This window comes from Cygnus olor, chromosome Z (genome assembly GCF_009769625.2).
Source record: "Cygnus olor isolate bCygOlo1 chromosome Z, bCygOlo1.pri.v2, whole genome shotgun sequence".
NCBI classification, from domain to species: Eukaryota; Metazoa; Chordata; class Aves; order Anseriformes; family Anatidae; genus Cygnus; species Cygnus olor.
The window spans coordinates 38,107,796-38,131,870 of NC_049198.1; the positions used below are offsets into that span (position 1 = coordinate 38,107,796).

General features: G+C 38.5%; 1 protein-coding gene across 2 annotated transcripts; it reads right to left on the minus strand.

Annotated features, from left to right (window-relative positions):
• Window positions 1-869: 869 nt before the first annotated feature.
• On the minus strand, window positions 870-21,490 carry ANXA1 (annexin A1). 2 transcript variants are annotated; one of them, XM_040540005.1, is made up of 13 exons: window positions 21,358-21,490; window positions 16,606-16,684; window positions 14,024-14,117; window positions 13,187-13,281; window positions 10,074-10,187; window positions 9,362-9,452; window positions 8,165-8,244; window positions 7,170-7,226; window positions 5,611-5,704; window positions 4,915-5,010; window positions 4,064-4,122; window positions 2,073-2,195; window positions 870-1,238 (listed from the first exon to the last, which is right to left on the minus strand). In XM_040540005.1, exons 2-13 carry the CDS (start codon window positions 16,669-16,671, stop codon window positions 1,182-1,184), a joined length of 1,026 nt encoding a protein of 341 aa, XP_040395939.1. In that variant the 5' UTR covers window positions 16,672-16,684; window positions 21,358-21,490; the 3' UTR covers window positions 870-1,181. The 2 variants fall into 2 exon arrangements, with proteins under 2 accessions (XP_040395939.1, XP_040395940.1); XM_040540006.1 differs by lacking the exon at window positions 21,358-21,490 and adding an exon at window positions 17,797-17,815.
• Between the last annotated feature and the right edge of the window lie 2,585 nt (window positions 21,491-24,075).

Here is a 24,075-nt window from a genome sequence, read left to right on the forward strand (position 1 = left end):
GTAACAAGAATAATCAACAGAGTGAACTACAGTAGTGCACGTATCCTGGAAAATATTTAGCGTAGGTAAAAAATCTGGCCTGTGCAAGGCACATGGTAATTTTCTATCTAGCTCTAGTCATTCCAGTGGTCCTTCTAGAATAATACTTCACCTTTTCCAGACACCTAGTTCTATTTCTTGGACCACTCCAATATGAAATGAAGAATGACTGCAATGTTTAACAGAAATTAGCCAAGATGTCCTCTGATATCCCAATAGCCTAACATGTTGTTTAAATGAGTAAGTAGAGGGCACACTAACAATGTCTATAAATGTTTGTGTGAAGTGAAGAACCAACAACTATGCTTAATTCTACTACTGCACCTGGGGGTCTGCACCTCATTTATACAGGGTCTGGAACAACTGGAACAGTAATATCAGTCAGAAAATAAAGGTAGTGAGAGAAACTTTCTTCATTTTGGACAGATACAAAAATGCACACAACTCATCAAGATAAAGAAAAAAAGTCCTACATGGGCTAAGATGCTTTTTTTTTTTCCCCTATGTACATAACAATAGAATTAATAACTCTAATTTAAATAAAAAAGAACAAGCCAGAAATATCATTAGCTTTTTCATATTGTTCACATTTTTAACATGTCATCTTTAGCTATTTTTCTAACATCCAGCGTATATAAAATCTGGCTGAAGTGAAATGGAAAGGTAGAGTTTCAGCCAGATTCTGTGATATTGTTACATTCTTTTTTCACTATTTAAATATTTCACTATTTAAATATTTCACTGATTTTTCTTTCATTTACCGTGTATAGACAATTTGATGTTAAGTGCAGAAAAGCAATGAAGGATGTACAAAGTTTCACAAAGTCTAATTTTATTTTTAAAAATTTATTTAAATTTTCTTAGATGAAAGTTTTTTCATGATTAATCGAGCAAATAGAAACTTCAAAGCATTCCTTGCCTTTGGATAAATAATGGTAAAAAGATTATATTCATGCCATACAGAATAAAGATATTGAAAAAATACATTCTAGGTTCCAGGTTTTCCGCATAATACATGTAGACTAAATACCATTCCAGAGAAACCTCACTGTGTAAAGCCTGTATTTTATATAGACAGCTGAGTCAAATATAAAGACCTTCAGCAACAGGGCTTGAGTGCATCATAGGAACATGAAACTTGTTTAATCACTTCCACACAAAGCCACCAGGATGTTTTCATAATCCCCTTTGAGTTCATCCTGTCAATTTAAGTGAAAAGAGCACAATTGTTAGGATAATGGTCTCAAATCAATTTCAATAAGCATTCAATATGTATTTACTAAACATTGGCCCTTCACCGAAATAAATGGTCATAGTATAAAAGTAAAATGATTTTTAGAAACTAACTGAAAAAGCAGCAGGTACATGCAAAACTCAAAAAGGTACTTTAGTACATTTAGAGATTATGTTTCTGCTCCAAGGTGTATTTTTCATACTTATCTACTAGCTTCCACAAAGGTGATCTGAAGGTCTGGCTTTTTTCTAATACCTCACTGGTTTAAATCTTCTAGAAAAATACATTGGGTGGCCTGTCCCTTTCAAGAAAATATTTTGTTAGTTTATCTCATTTCCCTAAGTGACCTAGAAAGTAGGACAAATAAAAGCCAAGTTTACAAGGTATTTGCAGGAGTAATACAAACATTAAAAAACAAAAGCCAGATGGAGCAAATATCTGTCAGAGAGCTGTCAGTGCAATCATCTTCATTCTCCTGCTAATGTACCTTGTCTGCTTAAGCACAGGAACTTGGGGATAGAATAGTCTCCATTCTTGGCATTTACTGTAAGATGACATCCTGAGACAACTACAAATCAATTGCTACAGCTTTTGTGAAAAAAAACATTCCCTGATAAAATAAATTAGTTCTACCAGCATGAGACCTTGAGTTCTCACTGAGAACTTGAGTTACTCAGCTACAATGCATTACTCAGGATGAACTGGTGACTGAGTAGCAGAAGAGTTAACAAAGCTCTACTGGCCTTCCTAAAACATCTGGTTGTTTTCTACTTCACTGTTAACTTCAGCGAAAACCTACCATAATGGCTTGGCGAAGAGAGATACCATACAGACTCTTATAATAAGCTTTGATCTCATTCATGTCTACTTCGTGGCGTGAAACCATGATTCTGATGAGCTGTTTGTGCCGTGTCCCAAGGCCCTGTTAAAAGTATTAAACAAACAAACAAAAATTGAGGCTACTTAAGTCATTGAAAGATCTTCCTCTATCAAAGTTCTTTGTATTAATCCATCAGACTTCTTTGTGTCAGTACTAACCCCCCTTCTGATCCCCTATGAGGACAAATTCAGTTGTGACTGGCTGTCTCCAATCCTGGATTTGTTTTTGCTGGTTCCTAAAAATAGGCAGGTTGTTCACTGTGATTACTGGACACCAGGGAAAACCTAAATTTCACTGTTGTTTTTTTGTTGTTGTTGTTTGATTTTTTCTTCCTCCTGTAATGAGCTACTTTTTCATAATGAGCATAATCAGTTTACATGGCAAGGTTTTGGCAGTGGGGGAGCTACAGAGCTGGCCACTGTGTGAAGAGACAAGCAACTGCTGTATGTTACAAAAGGGCCAGTTTCAGCTGGCTCTAAAGGGGACCTACTGCTGGCCAGAGCCGATCCAACAAATTATATTGTTTGTGTCTCTGGGAGAGCAGATTTAAGATTAACTGCTGCACAACAGCAGCTGGGAGAGGAGTGAGAACCAGCTCTGCAGACACCTGCAAACAGTGCAGAAGGAGAGGAAGGAGATGTTCCAGGTGCCAGAGAAGATGTTCCCCTGCGGCCTGTGGAGAGGCCCCTGGTTGATCAGACTGTCCCCCTGCAGCCCATGGGTCCCACATGGAGCAGATCTCCACACTGCAGCCCGTGGAGGAGTCCCCAGTCGAGCAGGTGGAGGTGGCCTGGAGGCGGCTGTGGCCCATGGAGAGCCCCCGCTGGAGCAGGCCCTGGGCAGGAGCTGCAGCCCGTGGAGAGGAGCCCACGCAGGAGCAGGGGGTCTGGGGGGAGCTGCTGCCCATGGGGAACCCGTGCTGGAGCAGTTTGCTCCTGGGGGATGGATAGACCCTGTGGTACAGAGCCATGTGGGAGCAGTTCTTGAAGAGCTGCTGCCTATGGGCAACCCCTGCAGGCTCAGTTCGGGAAGGACAGCATCCGGTGTGAGGGACCCCATGTGGAGCAGGGGCAGGGAGTGACCATGAAGGAGCAGCAGAGACGAAGCATTAGGGACTGACCGCAGCCCCCATTCCCTGTTACCCTGCAAAACTCAGGGTGGAGGAGGTAGAAGAGGGTGGATGGAGGGGGAAGGTGTTTTTAATTTTAGTTCTTACTGCTAGCTTGTTAGTAATAGGCAATAAATTATATTAATGCACTGAGTCTGTTTAGCCTGTGATGATAACTGCAGAGTGATCTCCCTGTCCTTATCTCAGCCCTTGAGCCCTTTTCATCGCGTTTTCTCCCCTTTCTCTCTGAGGAGGTAGAGAGAGAGCAGTGTGGTGGAGTTCAGCTGCCCAGCTGGGTAAAACCACCACAATGAGTCACTCATTTTCTCATATACAGCTCCTAACCAAGTGACAGAAGTTAATGTAAATTTCTGCATACGACGCTGTTTCATGAGTTCTCACCGCCTCAGTCAGCTCAGATTTCAAATTTGCCTGAAGTTTTGTATAGGCTCTTACAAGATTCTCATCCCAATCTGTAAGTGCCTTTCTATTTATTTTTTTGTCAATATCTTAATGGTTTTATTAATATGAAAAGGTTCAGTTAGCTTTCTGTCACAACATAGAGCATAAGGTATATATGTGGATGGACAGATCCCTTCCCAAAAACTCTATAGTAAATAGATAGCTCTTTCTATGGAAGGAAACTCAGCAGTTTCAAAGGAATGAAGGGGAGAAAAGAGAAATTAACTGGATTTCCTTCTGCAGTCCTTTTCATCACAAAAAGTTCTTATACTAGCCTAATTTGTTATTTTTCAGCTCATAAAGCACACCATGTTCTCAAGGAGTTCTTTCTTGAGGTTACCTTCATTGCCAAGTGGAGTTTTTCAGCAAAGAAAGCTGGCTTGCTTGTGGCACACTTCACTGTAATGAAACAATGAGATAAGGTCACATCGGTTAAAAATGTAACAAATAACAAAAGGCAAAAATCTGGAAAGAAAATGCTGCAGAATAAGTCTCAGTGTTCCTACCAACATATCCTATTTATCTATCTCTTTTACCTGTCTTAAAAATATGGGAGAAGTAGTTGTTCCTTTCTTCTCTTTATTCAGAAGACAATTCAGTCAGGGGAGAATACTCTAGTTACTGTAAAGACAGGACTGTACTAGTCCACATAGTCCACTGCCATATAATTGAGAAAGATGTCACAGTTCCCAAGCAGAAAAATGTGAAAGCATTCATGACCTCTACAGCAGAGCTGGTGGTTATGATCTGACATATTTTATCCAAGTTATGCTGTGTACTTGCCTTCCATATCTGGTACTAAGAGGGAACTGGTGAGTCTCTCTTTTTTTATCCAAAGTATACTTGACTGCAATACAAAAGTGAAAAGCAAAGATAGGGGTCTGGCTCCTGATTCTATCCTTGACAACACAGATGGCTAACCTTAGTCTCACCTTATTATTTACAAGGAACAGACATTTTAAGGGTCTTAAGATACATCTTTATCATGAACATTATAATAATATTTTCTTGAACACTGCAAAAGGAAATTTATTATATTTTTAATAATCATACATCATAACTGTTTTGCTTCTCAATGAAGCAAGGTAAGAGCAGAACAGTTGTCCTGTTAGAACAAGTATGACAGAAGTAAAAGGTAGTTTTTCATACAGTTAACATATATACGAGGTTACTAGTTGTATAACCACTTACCAAGGGCAGTCAGGCAGTTCTCAATATCACCTTTCAGCTCCAAATCTAGTACCTTATTCATGTCATGCTTGCTGTATTTGGTGTACTTCTGAAAGACTAAATAAGGGAGGAAAATTCAGTGAAGAGTGATGGAAGCATAGTATTCTCCCCACATTTTCTTTGACTTACTCTGGCCTCACTGCTGTGGCAGTGCACACACAGGGTAGGTTATCTTTCTCATTTTCTTCAGCTAGCACAGTGTAAAGAAAAGCAGTACAGTATGGACCGATGGTGTTGGCATGAGGAACAGAACCATGCTAGGATGGTGGGGCTCATTTTCCATTAATAGGGAAAGAGGTAGTACAGTTACTCCACTGGAGCCTATAGCATAAGGTGGTATCTCCCATGCAGGGCAAACTGGTAGAGGAGCAAGACCACGTTGGGGAGTATTCAGAACCCCTGCCACACTGATTCATTGGCCTTGTGACCAGTAGTGTTGTGAGACTTCATGGTAATAGTTCTGTTAACAACTTAACTGGCACTGTGACTCTTCACTAGTGTGGAGAGAACAGCAAAGTGACCAACTGTGTGCTTAGGTCAGCATGCACAATGACCTTCGTAGCAGTCACATCTTGGAAATGTATATAATCTCTGAGTTCAGGAGCAGGCCATATTCAAATACAATTCCAGTGAGGAACAAAGTTTCACCCAGCCTACCTCTTCGGAGATGGGGGTAGCTTCTTGCAGTAAGAACAGTAACAAACACATTAATATCCGTTCCTTTCCTTCTCTCTCCTGCTTCATATAACGCCTGTCATAAAAGAAAAAAATAATAATAATAGGCAAGTTATCATCTGTATAGCAAAACACAAATAGAAGTATCTGAGACTCCTTGCCAAAGGTAGGCCACTGCTTGTCAGTAAAGAACTCTAATCCTTGACACAATCCGCAACAAGACACATAACTCTACACAATAACTCTCAAAATAACTCTAGGTGTACCAAGTATTACTTCATATTTCACTTACAAAGTAATAGTACCGAGGGAGCACTGTACAGCTACAAATAATATTTTTAGACATTCTTGAATGAAGATATTTTTTATGTATCTTCATATGCTATAGTGTACATGGGAGCATAGGACTGGCAGGCCTACCTTAGACAAAAAAAAAAAAAAAAAAAAGCAGCTCCAATATTCCAGTATTAACTAGACAAATGTGAAGGAAAAGCTTACACACCAGGTATTTCTTGTCTTTCCAAGAGTGACTTTAATAGCAAGTAAGAACCCAGTCAATCTTATTACTTTCCCTACCTCCTCAAACCTTTGTAAAAGTAATAATTAAAGATCTCCATGCTACAGCAAGAAAAGTCTAACAACATCCTTTCTAGGTGTTGGCAGTGAAGCTCTTTGGACCCAGGGAAACTGAACTTTAGAGCTTAGTCAGAATATTAATTTACTAGCCTTTCATATCTATGGCTGATGACAAAACTAAACCTCTTATGTCACAGGAATAAAAACAGAATTGTTAAATGTCTTTTTTTCTGTTGGATTTAAAACAATAATTTAAAGTGAAAACTCAGGACAGACTGTTAAGGTTTACCAACACCTTAACAAAAATTTTACACTAAAGGCAGAAGAAACAAGGGAAAAGTCAGTTGCTTTTTTTAGAATTACTTAGAAAATGACTGTGAGGTTTACCAAATTCTCTTGAAAGGTATGTCACCGAAACACATTACCTACAACTAACATACTGAATGGTTTACGCTGGTCAACATATGGTATCTGGTTCTGCACAATCACTAGTACAAATCTGTCCCTCAATTCAAGAACTGTATTTATTTTAAACAAACAAATAAAAAGATTGAATCTAAGTTCTCCTTTTCCTGACCTCTACTTCAAATGGTCTACATGTTTTACATGAACTAGAAGAGGGTTTGCAGCATTTTTGAAGTTGACTATTAGCATAAAGATTCCATTTCTTTCAGCTACCAAAGAGTTCATGTGAACTTTGAAAAACATCATCTCCTCAGAAAAGATTATGTGCATACACATAATTGCCCCCCACCATGTCCCCATGTCCCCCTACCCCTATGGCCCAATCCCCGCCATGTCCCCATGACCTCAGAAAAGATTATGTACATATACATAATTGTACATAATTACAGTCTGTCATCTGAAATGCGCAAGATCCAGGTAGGTGAAACAGAACATTCACAGCCAGAGTTTGTAATAAAGTCAAATGAAGAAGATCTGCAGAGTGCTAAGTATGGTCTTACCCTGGCATCACTATCAGCAAGCTCATCATTCACGTGAGGATCTTCAGATCGGTCAGCCTATATAAATTTAAAAAAAAATAAAAATTAGTGTTACTCACAATCATTCAGTTCACCAAAATTCGGTATTTTAGAGATCTGGCCTGCCATACTTATACATAGCTTAATACAGAACTGCAGACAAATACGGTTATATTAATTATTCTGTGGATAAAGCTGATGCATTTGTTAATTGATCAGCGCTCACATTTCTAGGGTCATCAATGACGTATTTCTGAAGTTCTACATTAAAATCCAGGGTTTCTTAATGTGAAGAAAAAGTCTTGGAAGCTATGATGTGCTCCCTGATGACCGCTCAAGAAACTTCTTTCAAGGTATTTTAAAAGCAAAACTAAAAATCAAAACTATGCACATTGATGTATCAAAAAATAATCCAATGTGCACATACAAGCTGCATACAAATGTACTCAGCAGAGATGGAATAAAATATTAATGTATGTTAAAAATGGTATTTTCACTTCTCAGATCCAGTGTTTCAGCTGAACTGCTTTTGAGCAGTTCACAAAACACTTTGTCTACTTGCTAGCTTAATGCCACCATCTGTCTATCTTAATAGAAGAAACATATCTTAAGAAGTAGCCGAAATGTTTCTCTACATGTAAGCATTTCTTCTTTTTATATTTGCAGTCAATTGACATTCCAGTTGTTTTTTTCAAGTGCTTAAAGACTGTTAGACATGTAAAGACAAAAAAAAGTCTTAAAAACCTAACTGGTAAACAGTAATAAATATCATTGCCTTTAAAAAATGTTTTTGAGATAAATCTCATTATAGCTTGCTTAAGAACCATTTCATATGGTCTAAGATACATAAGTAAAAAACAGCGCTAGGAAATAAATAATCCTGAAATTCTTACTTATTGTATGACTTTAAAATAATCTTGACGACATTATTTTTCAATTACTGCTAACCTCACTGAAAACGTTTAAGCACAACATACCTTGGCTAGAGCAACTAAAGCCTTCTGAAAGTCTCCAGATGTGTCAGAGATGATGTCTTGTGTCAGATCTCTCTTCAGTACTGAAATCAAATGAAAAAGGGCTCGTAATTTGTTTTTAAATTATCAGTTATATCATTTTTTTCGGTCTTTTCTTAGTTTCCCACTTAAATATGCCTAGTAGAATTGCACTTTTCTCTAATTTAGTTTTGCAAGAATGGGTATTTTTGCAACATGTCTTCTAATCCCTGAGACGTGCTGAGAAATTGGAGGATTAATCCCCAATCTGCTGAAAAAGTTGTTCTTAAAGGTTATATGGGTGGAAAAGTCTTGAGCTATTGTTTGTGAAATAGAGAAAAAGAAAAAAGAAAAGTTTGAAATTTTGTGAGCCATTAGTCTTTCATTCTTATTTTTGGCTGTTTTGTTCATCCCCAAACTCTTCTGAAAAAATCAAACCATTATTCTGGACTTCTAACTGAGATTGTTTGATTGGAACTTCAGAAAGTTAACTCTTAATCCCATAAAGCATAAGTTAATTTGACAACATTGACTGACTGCAGTACTCTCCTTATATGAGAGATGCTATTATATTTTAGTTATTTCTAAATTGCTATTATATTTTAGTTATTTCTTCAAAGATTTTCTGCCTTCAGTTCACTGGTTGTTCCTAATCTTAAAGTTATCTGTGTTGCTAAAACAAAGTCAGTGACAAAGTCAGTGACATCTTAAGAGCTCAGATAAGGCTTGGCAATGGGAGTAGCAAAGTGGCTGGATTTTGCTTTTAACTTAGAAAGCATCTAAATGCATGACCCATTCCAAGAAATATTCACAGTTCTGGCTGGAATTGTCAGTCACTTCCTAGTGCAGCGCGATCTATGTAAGTCAGAAATGATCAGTATGACCTCCCTTTCCTATACATCTTTCAGTCGTATATGAAGCTTTACTTGCTTCCTAAAATGTCATCTCAGCTCCTTAAATTGAGAAGTAAGGCTGTAAGAGTAATGTGTTTGCTATGGAGTTTTGAAAAGACACGTATAATCCATACTACGTTCTTTTTCATCAGGAATTAAGTTTGCATGGATCTATTCATTAGAGGTGCTTAAAAAATCACAATAACAAAGAAATGAATCATTGCAGGACAGGGTTTGGCTATCTTCCAATGTTTCATACCATTAATACTTCTTTCCCACTCTGAATTACCTTCCTTGTAGTATCTGCTGGCTTCTCTGATCTCTCTGTTGTTTCTTGAGGCCAGAATCTCAATTAAAGTATCTTCATCAGTTCCAAGCCCCTGTTAAAAATGATTTTTTTTAAATGTTATTTAATACAGCAAACTTAAAATTTAGAACCCAAATAAGATGAGAATCATGGACAAGACTTTGAAGATGCCATATGAAACAAGACAGAAAAAGGAAGAACATTTTGCTTTCACCTAATAAAATTATTTTAGCTCTTTTATAATTCATTTTTATAGCATCTAGTGTCACTCTGGCACCCAACAGAAATATTAAGTGACCAAGCAGCATGCATAGAAGATAGGAATATAAAAATTACGAAGAAAAATACACCTTTCCTTTTCTATTTTCTCTTAAAAAAACACATATGTAAACACTATGGCTTTCTAGCACTACATCTGCAAATAACTTCCAATTTTCAGAAGGCAAAGAGAGTTCTTTCTCACAGAAGAATAGCATTGGCAACCCATCTCCTCCAACCCTGAAATTCAACAGAGATTGCTGAGTCTTGTTCTTAGTAGGTGGTTCTGGATAATCACTACTGTTTTATTTTAATAAATGGGGAAAAAATAATACAATACACGAGCTTACAAAATTTAAGTCCAGTGTCATTTAAAGGACCTGAGATTTATTTACTTCTCTTTAGTAAAGTTCCTCTCAGAAGATTTTTGACTTACTTTCATAGAGGCCCGTAATTCTTCAGCATCAAACTGAGCTGGAGTTTTAAGTAGCGCCACGGCAACATCTTCCAGGTGGCCTTTCAGAACCTTTTTCAGGTCTTCTTCCAGACTCTGTGAAGAATACGGAAGAGTCATACACTGTGTCCTGGTTTCAGCTGGAATAATTTTCCTCATAGTGGCTAGCATGGTGCTGTGTTTTTGACTTAGGATGAGAATAATGCTGTTAACACACTGATGTTTTAGTTGTTGCAGAAACATGGTTACACCATGTCAAGGACTTTTCAGCTTCTCATACTGCACTACCAGCGAAGAGGCTGGGGGTGCAAAAGAAGGTGGGAGGGGACGGAACCAGGACAGCTGGCCCAAACTTACCAAAGGGATATCCCGTACTATATTATGTCATGCTGAACAATAAAACTGAGGGGAGTTGGCTAGGGGGGCTGCCATTGCTTGAGGAGTGTGTAGGCATCAGTTATTGGTGGTGAGCAATCTCACTGTGCATATTTTTTTGGTGTATTTCTTCATTATTATTTTCCCTTCCTTCCTGTTCTGCTTTATTAAGCTGTCTTTATCTCATCCTTTTTTTTTTTTTTTTTTCCTTCTGATTCTCTTTTTCATCCCACTAAGGCAGAATGAGCAAACAGCTGAGTGGTGCTTAGCTGCCTGCTGGGATAAACCACAACACCCTGTAAACTAGCTAAAGGTTAAAAACTGCTGTTCAGGTGCAGTCCAAAAATTAGTCTGATCTCTGACAAATCTTGATCTACATCTTTCCTTTAGTTACTAGAAAGAATTACAAAGGACTAATTGAAATTTCTAATTTGTCATCTTATTGTTAACTAAAGAGTCAAAATTTTCCAGCAAGTATTCAGAAATGCTTTCAACCATTGCAGGTCACAGAATCACAGAATGGTTAAGGTCAGAATGAACCTTTGGAGGTCATCTGGTCCTTCCACTTCTGATTCTGTCCCCGACACCTAGGGCACCTTGCCCAGGACCTTGTCCAGAGAGCGTTTGAAGATCCCCAAAGAGACAGGCTCCATAATGTCTCTGTGCAACCTGTACCAGTACTCTGTCACTTGCACAGTAAAGAAGCTCTTCATAATGTTTAGATAGAACTTGTTGTGTTCCAATTTGTGCGCTTTGCCTCTTTTCCTGTCACTGGGTGCCACTGAAGGACCCTGGCTCCATCTTCTTTGCACTTTGGCATTTATAGACATTGATTAGGACTCCCTGTAGGCCTCTCTTTTCTAGGTTCCAAAGTCCAAACTCTCTCAGCCTCTCCTCAGAGGAAACATGCTCCAGTCCCTTGGTGGCCCTACATTGGACTCTTTGCAGTACTGGGGGCAGGGGCAGAACTGGACACAGCACTCCAGGTGTGGCATCACCAATGCTCAGTAGAACAGAAGGATAACTTCTCTTGACCTGCTCACAATATTTTGCCTAATGAAGCCAAAAATGGCATTAGCCTTCTTAGCAGCAAGTGCACACTGCTGATTTATGTTCAACTTCATGTCCACCAGGACCCCCTGGTCCTTTTCTACACAGCTGCTTTCCAGCTGGGTGGCCCCTAGCATGTCCTGGTACCTGGAGTTGTTCCGCCCCATGTGCAGGAGTTTGCTCTTCTCCTTGCTGAACTTCATGAAGTTCTTGTCAGCCCTGTTCACCCATTTACTGCATCAGAAGACGGCTCAAAATAGGCTGCTTAATTTTTAAGAGAAGGTAATACTGTATTGCTGTTATGATAATTGAATGGCTTAAATGAACTTATCTATATAAATTTATTTATTAGAAAATAAATGATAAAAATAAAAATGATAAAAAATGCAATGAAAATGCTGTGGACATACTGTAATAACACTCTATATAGATCTGCAAGCCCTGAAGTTATAATTTGGATTATATTCTAATTTGACCAACATTTACATTTTTTTTTTTAAGACTTTTATTTATTTATTTGAAAAAATAATTTCTGATTTATTCTTCTTCCTATTAGTAAATGTTTGGTACTGTATTTTGCTACAATTAAGAGATACAGCTCTGTTCTTCACCAAATGCATGTCTAGGTAATTGCTGTAGGAGTGAGAAGATCAGTCTGCTTGGTCAGGATACCTAGGATAACTAATGAGATTATTTCAGAATCAAGAACTATGTTAGGAGTTAGGTCTTTTCTGCTTTTGACGGGGAGCCAAGCGCCAGGGGGTCTAATGATATAACAGCATTAGCCTCCTTGTGCCTTTTAAGTTAAATTTTAATTTAGGTCTTGAAAAAATATAATTGCAACGCTGGAGCTTCCTCTGTGGGAGGACAGAGTTGTGAAAATCACAAGTGAGATTTCCTTAACAAAAACAGGAAATCCAGGCTAAAACGAGACATTAGACTTGTTTTCTTTCTTGTCCTTTAAAGTCACTTAAAATTACAAAGCCAAAAACTATAGGGAGTCATTTTCCAAGGAGCAAAGGTTCACTAACTCTGGTATGCCAACTGTGCAGTTATAATTTCAATTTAGAGCTACAGGTTCAACTAGAGAAAATTTGCTACAGGAAAAGGTGAAGGGCAATTAAAACCTCTTGAAGAAATATGCAACAATTTCTAAGCTTTTCAGGTCCAGGGACTAGCAGTTTTACCATTCAGAATTAGAATTTCGCTGCTCCCTGTACACCTGTCCTCATCAGCGTTGCTATATTTGTGAAACAGCATTATTGTCCTTTTTTCTGTCTTATATTCTCTCTGGACAAAAAGATTTGTTTAGATGTCCTCAAAGTCTCTTACTCTATTCCTCTCTTTTCCTCAACAGCCTGTATCCCAGTGAAATTTCTGCATTCCCAGTGATTTAGTGATATAAAGAATCTTTTCGGCATTCAAAAACCCAGACAAACAGAATTTTGAAATTTTTCTTTTTATTTCAAAATGATTGCCGCTGCATTCAAGGGATTATCTCTGGCAATATAGTTTCAGGATACTACTACTACTGTAGTTTTCATAAATTACAAGTGACAGAATCACTATAATCTTCTGTTCTAGAAAGCTAAAGCTGAATGTACCATAAAACCCAGGAACAACACTGCTATTCCAGATGCACAATTAAGATTGGCTTGGATATACTATACCTTTCCTTTAGCCTGCTGATAGGCAGCTTTAATCTGCTGACGCTGAGCATTTGTTCTTTTAGCCAAGATGGCAATGATGGTGGCTTCATCCACACCTACAAATCACCAAAAAATGTAATAGTGAATACATTGAAAATATAGTGATCTCTAGTGCATCATTTAACCAAATTTTATTATTTGCATTGTGGTATATTTTGAATGCTTGACACACCAAATTTTAACCAAAACTGTTATCATCTACAGATTTAAAATTAGTGATGCAGTGAAGAAACCAATAGGTTCCTATAGAACACAGAAGCGTGTTTCTACAGTATAATAAAGTCTCAAAGTGTTCTAAGTGCAGAACTTACACTACAGAATAACTAAGTATGTAGACAATGAGACAGCATACTCAACTTAGCAAGTCAAATTGAAAAAGGTTTCTAAGTACAAAGTGCCAAATGTGAATTTCATTAAATACAGAAGTTTAAAGGAGCATATACGCCATTATCAGCATATTCACTACCTCTTGAATAGATTCTATGTAAATCAAATAAAAAAGATTTAGTATGGTATATTTTTTTATTCTCTAGAAACCAAATTTTTACAACGCTTCCTTCAAACAAATCAAGAAATTTAATGTAGTATTAAGGTCTGAAATTGTAATACAATGTCAGGATAACAAAGAGTAGAGATTCTTTAACAAGTGGCATAATTAAATGTCTTGCCATTTTTTTTAAAGCAGAGGTACCTCTCCTGTTTTCCATTGCCTCTGGCTCCGATACTCTTTTAAGGCTATTCTCAAAATTTCCCAAGGAATAATTCTAATATAGCACGTTAAATATTTACTCCTCTTACCTTTTACCGTAATAGCTTTGTCCAAAGCAGCAACATCAGCTGATGGATCAAAGTTTGGGTATGACTGTACTGAATGACCACCTTTTGAACTTTTCTGTAGAAGAATGAATGAATGAATGAATAAATAAATGTTAATTTCAAAGAATATTTACGCAAATAAGCAGTTTCATATGCTTAAGTAAGCCATGTATTTGGAATTGACTATTATGGGACTATCAAAGAATAAATACTTGCTTTCTAACTACAGATAGCTAAACAGGCTCAGTACAGTATTAGTATTGGATCTATACCTTTCACACTTCTATTAAACAGAATGTACCTATTTTACATCCCTATTTGTCCAAGTAAGTTAGATCCCACAGGAAAGTATTTCCTAGCTGCCATAATTAAGCAATTATGTCCAAATTTTAAACTCTCTCAAACCACATTTAAATCCTGCAGGTGCTTCCAGTAAAGTGCTAGTGATTTTCTTGCTCATCTTACACAAATTGATTGTGCATTATATTAAGTGAATTCTCAGCTACTCATATTTAATGTTACAAGCACTTCTTCCATGCAAGATCTTGGTGAAAAGTTCAAGCCCGACACTACGAGGAGGTGGAGAACTATTACTCAACTTCTTTGAAACATAAGATATAAAACACGCTTTCTTTAGCATTAGCTATTGTCTGTCTATGGTGAATCCACTCCTTTATGTTGGACACTCCCTATGCAATGTCTGAAGTACTCTGGGAATAACTGGGGATGATAAATTCCACTACATCAACAATTACGTGGTTTGCCCTAAGTCAACAATGTGACTAATCAATTTGCTGGTAGAGCCTGTAACACAACAGTACTATCTCAAATGCCATACTCATTACCTTCTTCTATAGAACCTATAAAATGCCTTGAGATCTTTGGAGGAAATATTTATAATAAAGCTCCCTTTGGTATGATATGGTTGAGATTTTTTTTCCAACAAAAGTGAAGTTTAACTAAACTTTGTTTTAGAATCAACTATAGCATTTTATCTTCAAGAACTCACTATTTTATTTATTTATTTATTTAATCTTTTGCATGTACAAGACAGATGGCAAAGTCTGTATGTGAAACACATCCCTAAGCATTCTGTATTTAATACTTGCATACCTGTAATATCTGCTGGCTAAATAAGTAGGAGTTTTATTAGAGCAGAGAGATTGTGTATTTATAAGCAGTGTCTTGCTTAATTTAAAGAAAAAAAAAAATCAGTGTGACCTGTGTAGCAAGCCAAGAGCTAAACAGGATGAGTTTAGTGTGTGTTTCCCAGGCATGCGAGGTTTAGTCTTAGTATACTGCTTTCCATGACATCTTATCTACTACCTAAACAAAAAACTGTCTGCAACCTCCATAACTAGAATGGCTAAGGACCACGGGATTGCATGGGATAAGGGATGGTGGATACAAAGTTTTATACATAAAATACTGTATAGTGAAAATTACAAAATCCACAGAGATCTACAGCAGAAAACTTTATTTACTGAAATTCCAAAGTTCTATTTTTTCAAGATGAAAGTTGCTTTAAAGATTTCCAGTGATTTTACAGTGTGCTACTTTGCCTTTGCTGACACTAATTTCAGTATCCTAATCAACTTCATTATTAAAGACTTTCTACATATATTGCAATAACTCTTCTTACTCATCACCATGAGTCTTCCTTCTAATCAGTATCAATACTAATCATCTGAGATGTTTTACTACATACAGTGACTCTTCCCACGTGCTTTCTTCTTCTAATAAAAATCATAGAATGGTTTAGGTTGGAAGGGATCCTTAAGGACCCCTTAAGGATTAGTTCAAAACCCCCTGACATGGGCAGGGACACCTCCCACTAGACCAGGTTGCCCATCCAACCTGGCCTTGAACACATTCAGAACTTCTTGAGGAAACCTGTTTCAGTGCCTCATCACTCACATACTAAACAATTTCTTCCTTATACCTAACCTAAATCTACCCTCTTTTAGTTTAAAGCCATTACTCCTTGTCCTATCACTGCACTCCCTGACAAAGAGCCCCTCCCCAATGGGGCTTTCCTGTAGGCCCCATTAGGTACTGGAAGGCCACTATAAGGTCTTTGCAGAGCCTCCTGTTCTCCACACTGAATAAGAAATATACTAGTGATTTTAGTTCCTCCTTTACATTCCAGGGCTCCAACACATGGCTTCTTATATCTCAGTCTAAGCATCTTTCTCAAATACGTCATCTGAGCAGGTTCTTACAGATTTGCATACTGTACATCAGATTACTACTTTAAAAAGGATGACTTGAGTGAATTGATACCTGGCCAGTAGGAATGACAACTTCATTACAGCACTAGTTTGGCCTGAAACTGATATATATACATAAGAGTATTTTTTCATCTGATAGTAGATTTACTAATTTATAAGAGTATATTAGATTATATGATGCAATAAAATTGGTTTTCAGTTTTAATGACCTGGATTTTTGCAAGTTTTTCTCCCTTTGAGTATATGAAAGATGTGGGGTGGCCTATGGCTTTAAGGCACTTCTAAAGGCATTAGAAAATAAATATAATGATCTCAACAGGTGATAACACTTACAATACATTCCTGTTCCTGATTATCCATGAACCATGCCTGCTTCAGGAATTCTGATACCATAGCCATGTTGACAGAGTATCTGTGAAGAGATGCATCAAGTTTTTTTATCATTTTCATCACCAATGAAACTCAAGGTTTCCCATTCATAAAACCCTTTCTCTTTAACTGTCCCAATCGGGGCCGTTTCCCAAACAGTAATTGGCTTGTACTATTGGAAGCTGGCAACTTTTATTTATGTTTGGCAGTTGGCTGCTCAACCATACACACTTAAACTACTTCTAGAAATTTCAGATTAGAAATAGAACAGTAAACTAATTGGATTTCATGTGTATTTGGTAATGGCAATACCTAAGCATTAACACTGACTTTCAAAGGGATGTTACCAGAAACAAATTAAACATCTTTCCCCATTTGTTAAGGTATTATATATGTAAACTTAGCTTACTGACTACTTGATTTTTTTCAAATTCAGTGGTAAATAACTCTTCCTGTCTGATCATCTTCCAAAGTTGGAGCTCTTGTGTGTTAAGACAAAAGATATTCTCTTGTTAAATACACTCTCACGTAATTTCTTCCAATAGCTCCTTCTTAAGAAAGATGAGTAGAAGCAGTCTTACATACACTGGTCCTTATTTCTTACATGTTTCCCCCGGTTTCTACAAAAAAATGGATTTTTACCCATTTTTTTTTCTTTTCATTACTAGAAATGAAAATGGAAAATATTTTGACATAAGATACCATGCAGAATAAGAAAAAAGATCAATGGTGATGTGACTTGACATTGGGCACCGAAAAATAACGAATAGGTTGCTTCACAATGACCTCGGTATCAAGAATATTGTTTTCTAGTAGGAACAGTGCAGGAACTGTTCCTAGGAACAGTTCCTAGAACTAGGAAACCTGTATTTTATCAAATAAAGTATTTTTTAGTCTGTTTAAAATCGATGTTTTTTCATCAAAACATCCTTGTCCATAAGAAACTTTAGGGAAGGCTTGGTTTTAAAGCATACATATAAACAATAAGCTAAACATTGATGGTTAAACTGCTGTCTTTGAAGAACAGTTCACATATCTAGCATGAAGAGACAAAGTGCTATTTGCAACAGTGTGCATTTTAATCTAATCTAATCTAAAGATCATATAAAAAATTTAAAAGAAAAAAAACAATGCTTATGTTGCAAAAACATTTACCTTATTTATGCCTTGTGGTCCACAGGAAGAGTAATAAGCAGTATTTAAATCAACACACTCCTAGGACAAAGCGATGTGTTTGTAACCTAGCTGGTGTTTTCCTCACAGAAAAACTGCACAAAGTACTTCCAGGTGTGACTGCCAACAAAGAAGCAGGTCCTCCAGTCCTCTTCAAGCTTTCAGCCCAGCTCCACCCTTTCCTCCTCTCTCCAAGTTGGATACACCTACACTCCCTCTTCCCCAGAAAACTCTTTGCTTCTCTACTCTTCTCGCAGCTGAGGGCACAAAATTCATACAAAACCTGAACCTGACTCTGAATCTGTGTTTATATTACCTAAAGTAGGTGTTGACTTGGCAAATGATGGTCAGAATATTGTGTAAGTTGTAAGGACCAACTTTTAAGCACATCATTTACTGATTTACTGAGGATCAGAAAGCACACTTATGTTGCTCTTCAAAAATAAAATAAAATAAATAAAATAAAATAAAATAAATAAAATAAAATAAAATAATAAAATCAAAAAATCAGGCTGCTATGGTGACTCCTGTACTACCCTTGTATTGACAGCTAAAGTAAATGAGGCCATATGAATTATGTAGTATTTGAAGTTCTGCTGCATTTTTTAACAGCACACACAAAGGCCATGTGCAGAAGGATAAAATATGTTAAAGTCTCCGTATGGAACTGAGACCTGTTTACCTAGTTACCAGCACTGATGCGTACAGATCTGTATGCCTCCAATAGATTCACAGTGTCTCCCAGTTTAAAGCTACAAAACAAGATTCACAGCAGTAGATCTGAGAAGAGGTGGAACCAAAACTGCATTTTGGTTTCTAGGGTAACATAGTTCAGAAATAAAGTTAGAGCTGGGTCCAGAGAGAACTGTTAATATCTGCATTTCTTCTGTCTGCCCACCCCACTCCAGCTCTAGAGGTTTTGATGCTCATGAGGATAACTATAGTAGAAGGCTTCTAGCCTACATTAAATTGGGTTTATTAAGTCTCTAAGCCTTTATGGCTAACATAATTTAATTTACAAATACAGTAAAATAATTTTGTATATATATATATAAAATAAATAAATAAAACTAAACCTTTATTTTTGCTTCTATTTAAATAAAGACACTTTGACATTTTGTCCATATATTTCCATTTTGTAATCAAACAACATAATTTCAAAAGAAGTCAAAGTGGGCAATGGCTCTTGAAAGGGCTAAAGACGTGACTTTGCTTGCATTGTCTCAGAAAGTTAAGAAACCTGTTTACACACAAAATTGTTTGCCTGTTTTATAAGAATCTATGGGTAACTTTAAGGGGGAGGGGTGAGAGGTGGGAGGAGAAGAGGGAGAAAGAGGGAGAAAGAGGGAGAGGGAGGCCTGGAATTGAGGAAGACAGCGCCTTTACAGGGTAGAGGTTTTTACCAGAGCTTTGACCCTAAAATGCTAACAGCTCATGTAAGCAAAGCCTAGATGCAGAAGGGATACATTCAAAGTATTAATTTACTTCAGTAAGAAAAAAGTCTTAAAGAACCGCTGATCTGACTGTTTAACCGAAAACCCAGTTAAAAGAGGATCATGTATTTAAAATTTGTTTGATTTAAAAGAAAAAAAAAAGTGATTTTTGTGCCTCTTATCATTCCCAGCTGGAATGATTAACATTTAACTGGAATGAAAAATCAAGCAGCGATCCAGACTGAAAGTCCTAGCTCTTCCTTCACGAGAGTTACTGCAGTGTTGTTTTCAGACTGGCTCCCAGTCCCCAGAATTGGGCAGATTCCAATTATTGAAAGTTTTGAGTAAATATGCAGTATCTTTGAAAATATTTTAAGCCAAACTTTTACACTCCTTCCTTACATTTAACCATAACATGAGCTCTATCTGATATATTATCTCCAGTCCCATCTTTGCTGGTGGCTTGAACAGTGGGACTGAGTGCACCCTCTGCAAGTTTGCCAGATGACACCAAGCTATCTGGTGTGGTCAACATGCTTGAGTAAAGGGACAGCATCCATAGGGACCTGGGCAGGCTTGAGAGGTGCACCTCTGTGGACATCATGAAGTTCTGTAAAGTCTTGCACTTGGGCTGAGACAATCCTAAACACAAATACAGGCTGGGCAAAGCATGGATTGAGAGCAGCCCTGTTGAAAAGGACCCAGAAGCATTGGTTAATGAGAAGCCCGACGTGCACCAGCAATTTGCAGTTGCAGCCCAGAAAGCCAGCAAAATCCTGCACTTCCAAAGAAGTGCGTGGCCAGCAGGTCAAGGGAGGTGATTCTCCTCCTCTACTCTGCTCTTGTGAGACCCCACTTAGAGCACTGCATTCAGCCCTGGGGCCCCCAGCACATGAAGTACATGGACCTATTATAACAAGTCCAGAGAAGGGCCATGAAGGTGATCAAAGGACTGGAGCACCTCTCCCGTGAAGACAGGCTGAGGGAGTCGGGGTTGTTCAGCCTGGATAAGAGAAGGCTCCAGGGACACCTTATAGCTGCCTTCCAATACCTAAATGGGGCCTGCAGGAAAGTTGGGGAGGGACTCTGTGAGGGAGTGCTGTGATAGGACAAGTAATGGCTTTAAACTAAAAGAGGGTAGATTTAGATTAGATATAAGGAATAAATTATTTACTGTGAGGGGCACTGGAACATATTGTTCAGAGAAGCTGTGGATGCCCCATCCCTGGAAGTGTCCAAGGACAGGTTGGATGGGGCTTTAAGCAAGCTGGTCGAGTCGAAGGTATCCCTGTCCATGGCAGGGGGTTGGAATTAAATAGTCTTTAAGGTTCCTTCCAACCCAAGCCATTCTATGATTCTGTGGTTTCTGTCCAATGCTAGTTACCAAGATCTGATGTAAATTGAGGTCATTAAACTGTATCAGAAAAGCAGACAGTAGACATAACACATCAATTTCCTTTATAGTGGGAAAGTCTACTGAATACAAATGATACATCAGAAAGAAAAACAACTTCACCAAAAAATTAAATGGAAAGTATTATCAGAACAAACCTCAAATGCTAGAGCCCTTACTTATGCCACATTTAGCCAAAGTTCTGTGTTATAACAGCATGGGGTTGCTCTTATGTCCCTTAAAGACTACTTTGCCTCATTTTCATCACTGTTTGAGTAAAGATTCCTCTACTGTTCCAAAGCAGCAAACTGTTGTTGAAGTAACAGCTGCTTTTTCTTTAGTTTCTGTACATAGCACATTTGTTTTCCAGTAACTTCAGTTTTGCTGCAAATACAAAGTGAAAGCATTGGAAACAGCCAAATCCAAATAAGTCTACTTTATTTAAGCTACTTTTCTTCAACTTCTTGTGTAAAGAGGAAAAGAATGAGAAGAAAAAAAAAAAAAAAGTTAAAAGTAAAAATGAAGTGATTGTCCAGGACCTTCTGTGTACATTATCCACTGTAAAACGAAAAGAATTTCTTCTGCCCACACCCATCTTTCCCTGTGCCAGCAAATCCAACCCACAGAAAATTACAACAGGTCACTTGAAAAACATACTGTACAATTCTTAAAATTTGTCAGGTCTACAGACAGCAATAAAGAACTACAAAAACCTACCTTCCTTTTCACAAATACTACTCCTCAGGATGGCAGAATCAGCATAAGAGAGCAGAGAGCTGGCGATGCTTTTATAGTGTTGTGCAGGAGGCCCCACCTAGCAACCCAAGTGTTTCCACAGCCACAGCAACTGGCTCCTCTTTGCTAGCAGCTAAATTTGGGTGCTGTCCAAAACACAGAACCACAGGAAGAAAAAAAAAAAAAAAAGTCATTGCAAAACTATGTAGTGGAGACAGCAGGAGCACATTTCAGAAGGGAAAAGATGACTAATGGTCAGCCTTTGGTAGCTCTTCTCCCCTGGCCTACTACATCCCTCACTGTAGTAAATTAATTTAAATCTTTCAGGATCATAAGATTAACATGTTAAAGAGAAAAATCAAATTTGAGTTACTCCCTTCACATTTTGACGTCTGATACAACTCTGAAGTGAACATACTAAGATACCTCATTCCTCAGTGAAACTTTGAAATAAAAAAGAAAAGTGGAGAAGAGTTGATGCAAGTCTGTCTCTTCACTGAGCTCGATAGCTATGAGCTCTGCTTCTTATACCCATGAATTCGGGACAGAAGTGGTCCAGGAATAAGACACCTCTGAAACTGAATATATATACAGTCTATCAAAATGGGTTTTTGTTTGTTTGTTTGTGTGTTGTTTTCTATTTATGGAAATAAAGCACCTGGAAGCAGGCAGGATTAATAGAAGGGCAAAAATTTGCACATATAATTAAAAAGAGGTTGAAACATTCAGATTATACTCTGGAGTTCAAAGTGGAAGTAGTTTGCACAAAATGAGGGAGTTTGCCAGCCTGCCAGAAGTGGTTTTCTGCAAGCACTTCCTCACCATGCCAGCCAGACACATTTCCAGAGCACAGCACCATGCAGCATATCACTAACATCTCAGATTAGCCCAGAACATGTCAGTGAAGAAATACCAGTTCCTGAAACAGAAATATTTGCAGCTAGCAGCTTGGGCTCCCAGCTGCCTGTCACTTTGCTTTCTGCTGATCTGGATCTGCTGCAACACACAGATATCTTCAGAATAAAGAAGCATGGCTGATCTGCCACTGATAAACATGCATGATCATGAAGGAGGAAGGGGAACAGACTGCTAGATAGCATTAGAGGGGACACCTGAAAATTCCTTAAACATTTTCATAAATCACACATATTGTACAGTTGTTTAAAATAGCCCAATCCAGATCCGTAGAAACTGTCAGGGCCCTGAGCCTGTTCTCCCTGAGGGGTTTCGCTGCAGGGTCTCAAGGCCAGCTCAGGATCAGTGTAGCTAGGGCCCCCTTTCCACTGGGGGCCATGGCAGAGCCCCCTGCAATGCTGTGGGAGGCAGTGGCCAGGCCCAGCAGAGGAGCCGCCCTGGCAGCTGCCTTCAGTGGTGTCCCAGCTCTCAGCCCTGCCTGAGCCACCTACCCAGTGCTTCACAGACAGGCTGGGACCGGGCCTGGGCCTTCTCCCTGCTGTGGACGAACACCTCCATCTCCAGGGAGGTGCTCAGAGCTGGGCTGCCCTGGTGCCTCCTGGGGTGGTAGACAGGTCAAGCTCCTGGGCCTTGCTTTGCCACCCCCATGGGGATCCACCAGCATCTCAGCCCACAAGAAGACCCCAGTCCCCCAACTCTCTGACAATATTTATCCCCTGCACATTTTTATTTTTTTTTCCTCCACAATTCACAAATTACTTGACAAGGTTATTTCAGATATCTTCAGTATCCTGAATAATTGAAGGAGTCTACAAGTTGACAGTGATCCTGTGAGCAAGCTGTCAAGTTGCTTTTCATTTTGTTTATTTAATTATGAACTGTGAGGGTCAGATTACTCCTGCCCTCCTGACATTCTCCATGTCAGTACGAGGCTGACAGTCTTACTTCAGTGGTTTCAGATGTTAGCCAAAACTTCTATTTACACTCTTTTTTTCTGGGAACGTTTGCTTTGTCTATTAATGAGCATAGACAACTGCAATATGTATACACTGAAAAACTGTAAATTCATGTGCATCCTGAGTGTTCTTAACCGAGTATTTTGAAGTACTGAAATAAGAAAGCTGTTTTACTGTGGTGGTTTTACCTTGCTGGGCAGCTGAACTACATCAGAACTGCTCTCTTATCCCCCTCCTTCAGAAGAAGAGGTCGAGAAGAAACTATGCTGGAAAGGAAAAAAAAACAAAAAAACTCACAGGTTGAGACAAGGACAATTTCATTAAAGGAAAAAGGAGGAGGGAAAAAAAAAAAAAAAAAAGTCCACAAAAGTCCAAAAGCACAGAGGGAGAGAGATTATTCTCTAAATGCCATCAAAGAGTGATGTTTGGCCATGTCCCACAAAGCAGAGCCTCAATATGCGTAGCAGTCATTTGGGATGACAGACGTCTTCATAAGGAGAGCTCCCCACTCCCACCCCCCACCCCACCCCCCCTTTTATTGCTGAGTGTGACACCACATGGTATGGAATATCCCTTTGGTTTGTTTATTTCAGCTGCCCTGCTGATGTGCCCTCCCCACCTCTTGCCCAGCACCAGCCTGCTGTTTCTTTTAGGGGGTGGGGAGGTGAGGAGTGAGGGGGTGAGGGTGAAGCAGTCATTGTGCTGTACCAGTATTGCTCAGCAGTAGACACAACACTGCTGTGATACCAGCGCTGTTCTAGCTACAAGTACAGAGCAAGAGCACAGCACTGTATGAGCTGCTGCAGGGAAAGTTAACTCCATCCCAGCC